The 5362-nt window shown below is 49.0% G+C and overlaps 1 protein-coding gene across 2 annotated transcripts in view; it reads right to left on the reverse strand.

The window, feature by feature from the left end:
* Positions 1–1039: 1039 nt before the first annotated feature.
* The window catches only part of tph2 (tryptophan hydroxylase 2 (tryptophan 5-monooxygenase)), a 12388-nt gene continuing 8065 nt past the window's right edge, over positions 1040–5362 (reverse strand). For both annotated transcript variants that reach the window (XM_005753301.1, XM_005753302.2), the window contains exons 4-11: positions 5075–5175; positions 4423–4490; positions 4143–4339; positions 3768–3903; positions 3487–3613; positions 2675–2770; positions 2452–2585; positions 1040–2335 (exon numbers count right to left, since the gene is read on the reverse strand). In XM_005753301.1, coding sequence (XP_005753358.1) covers positions 2161–2335; positions 2452–2585; positions 2675–2770; positions 3487–3613; positions 3768–3903; positions 4143–4339; positions 4423–4490; positions 5075–5175 — 1034 coding nt within the window. In that variant the 3' untranslated portion in view covers positions 1040–2160. The remainder of the gene's footprint in view (positions 2336–2451; positions 2586–2674; positions 2771–3486; positions 3614–3767; positions 3904–4142; positions 4340–4422; positions 4491–5074; positions 5176–5362) is intronic.

The following is a 5362-nucleotide window of genomic DNA, read 5'->3' on the forward strand; positions in this document are numbered from 1 at the left end:
GAAATGCTGCTGTAGGAGGTCGCACGTTTTGCTTGCTCTTCATCACTTTTAAAAACTCGGCCTAAACTTTTGGCGCTGTGCACAATCGTGCGCCGCCGTATTTTGCAGACATGTCCTCGCCGTCTCAGCTCTTCAGGTCACTCATTACAGGTCGCACCTCGTACTCACCTTTCAGTTCGTAGCACCTACTATTTGTGAGCATTTCCCCTTTATTATCAACTCTGAGGCTTGTCATCATGTGCTTTCTTTCTCAGTGTAACCATCACCCAGTGTTTAGTTGTAGGTTGTGTACATTTACTTCATGTCTTATCTGTGTTTAGTCGTCAGTCTGGTCCCTGTGTTGGTTTACCTTTCTGTTGGTATTGAAGTGTCACCTGTTCAGTTAGTTCCTGTTTTATTTTGATACTTCTTTGTGTCGTGTGCAGTTCTGCTTCATTAGTCACATTCAGTTCACTTGTGTTCCCCAGGTGTCTCCACTTTGCCCATTCGCTTTTGTGAATTTAAACCCTTTGTCTGCATCCTTTGTCGTGTTGTTCCTCATATTCCTGCTGTCTAACCTTAGTTTCATGTTTATTATCTTCTTCATAAGTTCCCAGTAACAAAGTTGAAGTACTTCCACATCTCATCTCCTTCGTCCTGCACTCTGTCTGAACATGGTTAAAAGAGAGAGGGCACTTCTCCTTTCTACGAGCAGCAGATTCAAACCTGGCTTAAAGCTGGGCATGGGGCCATGAAGCCTGGAAACAGGATCACGTCCCACCGACACAAACTCACTGAAAAGCCAATTCTGATGGAATGACTTTGAGTCTCAGTTAAAAGTCAAACATCTCTCGAACACCCTAAAGCCCCCAGCTGTTCCCCACCCACAAACATCTGGATGACACACTGAGTTTGTACCATGGTGGGGGTGAGTGTCAGAGGACTTCAGCAGACTGTAACCTTGGACTAAAACCACAGGTAGCCCCACCCGTCGGACGCCCTCTGCTCGTGCAGGCACGATGCTCTCACTGCAGGTAAAAATGAAGACACAGAGACCTGCGACACTCGGGAGCTTTAATGGTCCATCATTTACAGGCATGTACAGAAGCAACACAGCAGCACAGGAAGTTCAGTCAGCCGCGGCCAATCAGCTGAGAGCGCCGCCTGTTCAGTCCACAAATCACACAAACCCTCAGTCAGATCACATGACTCACTGATGCTCTATAGTCACGAGACCTCAAAGCTCATCAGAGGGGAGGACCTTCAGACGGAGCGTTCACACCAAGCACGAAGGGAAGCTTTCACGCTGTGACATCGAAAACAAGACAACAAGAAGAGAGGCGAATGCGTTTTGATCCAATAAACAATGTATTCACCCGATCCTGCTGGCAGGAAGTATGGCGAGAGCTCAGACGGACGCCAGAGGAATCGCAACGCGAATGAGGCGGGAGTCGCACGATTTCGCTTCTTGTTCACTTTGAGCCAAACTGTGGATCCATCACACAGCTGAGAGAGTGCCATGGTTGCCTGTGCAGTTTGGCGCCAAAGTAAAGGAGAAACAAGTTGTCGAGGCAAAAATTTACCAAAAGTTCATTTCTACGATGGATGGCGGTTGGCTGAAGGGGGTTTTGAAAGAGGTGAGTCAATGTGCGAGGGTCTTATTGGACATCCTTCTTACTCACGACATCTTGCTCTGATGAGCTGATCGTACTGAGCTAACCGCCGCCATGCTTTTCAGCAGTTCAGCCCGAAATGCAGCGAAAGAGACGGGATTCAGACGAACGTAGACGGCTTGAAAGTGTCAAAAACAGGCCTTTGACTCTTTGCAGGCAGTCAAACGGAGCAACACGGGGACGTGAATGTTGCACACAGCGAGGTGAAACTTTGCTCTGTGGTTCGTGTGAACGCAGCTTTGGATCGGCGTGGGAAACCTTACAGGGAGCGTTCCTCGTCCTGGATCTGCCTTCATGAGGAAACACCTGCAGATGCTTGGGCATGGTCTCGGTGACCTTTGACCTGGTCAGTAAGTCGTCATTGATGGATTCGTGGCGCTGTGATACAGACTATGAGCCGGTATGATAGCTAATAACTTCCTGTGGTTGCTACATTGGACTCAGAGGCGTAGATGGACGCGTGATGGCGGCTGATGTTCTGCAGAAGCTTGGTGGTGCGTCCCCAGCTTCAGATGCCCATATAGGTGTTCATCTTCCCCAGGGCGTCGCACACAGTGGTGAGGTCGCTGCGCAGGTCCTGCACCACGTCCTCGATGCTGCGGGTGTCTTTGAGCAGGTCGACGCTCTGAGTGTACGGGTTGTAGTACACCGAGAACGGGCGCTTTATCGTCTTTGCAAACTCTCTGCGGGAAAGGAAGCACGTACAGGAAGTCACGGCGGGCTCGGTCCAGGCAGGAGTTTAGTTCCTGTTCAGACTTTAAAACATTCACGATGCGTTCAGTGACTACTCGCTGCTTACCTCATCTTCTCCTTGGCCTCCTCGAAGCTCTCCGACACGAAGTAAACCTCTTGGAAGGTGGTGATGAGACACTCCTGGTTGCAGGTCGTCTTCGGGTCAAACATCTTTACACATGCCTTTTCAGACAGGGCATGCTGGGAAAAACATCAGCAGACAAACATCACTTCCACCGTGCGTGTATACGTCTGTGTGTGTGTGCGCGTATGTGCATTGTGTGTGTTACCCTCAACTCTCCAATAGACGACAGTAAACCGGCTCCATAAGCTCTCAGCTGACCGTCCTGTTTGCACAGTCCAAACTCGATGGTGAAGAAATAACACTGAAACACACGAGGCTCCATCACTGATTGATCACTGATTGGTTCCTTTAAAAACTGGTTTCTATGGCATCATGTCCAAACCTCTGTGTTAGAGACATCAGCTGTTCAGATGGCCTGTGCTTTCATGTAATATCATTTTGCACCACAGGGGGTGTAACCACGCTAACCCTCACAAACAGAAGCTCTGAGCAGCAGCTGGGTGGGGCTTCTGTCCCATCTCTGTGATGTCATGGAGATGTATGACTATAAAAAACTGTGTGAAACTGAGTCTCTAGAGCGCATGTCTTTGCGTTGTTGATTCTGTTTTGTACTGAGTTACAGGGCTTCAAAGTAACTGAGTACTTTTACTCTGTTACTCTAACAGAACAGATCCACTTTAAAGTGATGCTGTAAAGTTAAAACATGTTGGTGATGAAACATGTTCTTCTAGCGCCACCATCAGGTGACACTTCATCATTACATAAGGTGAGAATAGGACTCTCATCGTTCTCAAACAAAACATGAAGAAATAATTTTCGAAATTAATATAATTAACGTGTAATAGGGTGTAAAATATTTAATCTCATACAGCTGCTATTTTTAGTACCATTACTCTTAAAGAGATATTTATTTATTATTTTACTGGCTTATTTCAATTTCTTTTATCCTAAGTCTTCCGTAAACCTCCCACAGCTGGATTCGAACCTCTGCAGCGTTACCATGATGATGAAACTCACTGTGGCGAGTTTCTGAACGTCCTCGTCAGACGCTCCCAGGGAGGCCAGACCGATCTCCTGAGAGAACTGGGCAAACTTTGGATCAGCCAGTAGGGGGACGTGACCCAGCAGCTCGTGACACGTATCTCTGAGAGGAGGAGGAGGAGGAAAGATGGATCACTACAACTACTGAATACACAGAGTGGATTTCACCTCTTTGTCTGCGTGATGCTGAGCTGGAGATCATCAAACTCATCAAACTAGAGATGGATGAAAGGTGGATGTGAGGTGGAGGTACTCACGGCTCGGGGGTGTAGAGCGGGTCGGTGCTGTGCCGGATGTACTGAGTGCAGTTGAAGACTCTGTAGGCCAAACCAGCCAGGAAGTCTCTGGGAGACAGATAACCTGCCACCGGGCGAACGGTGAAGCCAGAGCGCTCTGAAACACACAGGAAGCCACACAGGAAGTGAGGTCATCATCCTGTTCAGCTCTGGCCCGTTCTCATCCATCAAAAAACATCACCGTGGAGGGATTATGTCATCAAAGAGGCGGGGCAGCCACCAACAGCGCTTCATGTTTCAGCAGAACTTCTGGAATCTGTAATGTGACTCATGGGTCACCTGAGTCAAGGTAAGCCGCTCACCTGGACTCAGGTGAACGTGTTCAGAGAGACGTACCTCTGAGGAATAGTGAGACGTCCTCCAGCTGCGGGATGTTGTCCTCTCTATAGCCACAGTGCTCAGTGAGCAGCGGCAGGTTCTTCAGGTACTCTTTGCAGGCGTGAGTCGGATACAGTTTGGTCAGCTCTCTGAACACCACGCCCCACGTCTTCACCTCCTCCTCCGTGTACTCGATACGAGGGATGGGCTGCCCGCTGTGGGGGGAGGGGCACGCGAGACGTGAAACACGTGAGAGGTGAAACACGAGAAAACACGACGAACGGACGAACATACTTACAACTTATAATTCATGGCCACTTCCACAAAGTACTTCCTGCGCTGGCGATAAACATTATCTTTAAACCCCTGACAGGAAGGAAGAGGACACACAGTCAGAGTACAGATATCCCATCATGCCCAGCTTTCTGCCACCTCTGCGTGCACCTATGGGCTGCTCGCAGCTTTGCTGCCACTCGTACGTCCCACCAAGAAAGGCTGACATCTGACACGTTAGCTGGACCTCCTCCAGTGTGTCGAAGCCCCAAAGACGAATTTATTTTGTGTGGATCGAAGAGCGGGCAGGTGTGTGTAAAAAGCCCCGCCTCTTCCACGTGAGGGGGCACATGAGCAGCACATTGAACTCAGCACCTCAACCTGTGGGGAGGAACTCATTCTGCAGGTCTCACTTCCTGATCTATGCCACCTACAGGCTGGACAGCTGCAGACTGAGTTAAAGTTTTCCTCTTGAATGAAAACAGCTATAGGAGGTCCAGAGGTGAACTCAGAGATGAGCCCGAAGACCCGAAGGAGAAACTTAACACCCTGACCTGCACACAAAGGCCCTAAACACTGCAGTCTGGCCCCCTCTTTGTCTCGAATGCAAGATGAACTCACGTTGCAGGCATCTGTGAGCTGTTCTTTATAAATAAAGTTGAACTGAAACGACTCACGGGATGGTCGGCGTCCAGCTCGGACCCGTACATCAGCACTCTGTGAGAGCACTGATCCAACTCGGAGATCTTCATGGGAAACCAGGGAACCTCGTCTTCATCTGAGAAGAACACAGAGAAGTCTCACAACGCTTAAACACTGCGGCCTGTCAAACCTTTACATTCTGTATGATAGCTTTTCATTTCACAGTGTTGTCCACTACCTGCTGTTAGTGTCTGTTAGCCTCTGTTAGCTGCAGTTTTAGCTGCTTTTAGCTTGTGTTGGCTGCTTTGTTAGCCTCTGTTAGC

This window comes from Pundamilia nyererei, unplaced genomic scaffold (genome assembly GCF_000239375.1).
Source record: "Pundamilia nyererei isolate P.nyererei 1_Seehausen unplaced genomic scaffold, PunNye1.0 scaffold00419, whole genome shotgun sequence".
In the NCBI taxonomy this organism is placed as follows: domain Eukaryota; kingdom Metazoa; phylum Chordata; class Actinopteri; order Cichliformes; family Cichlidae; genus Pundamilia; species Pundamilia nyererei.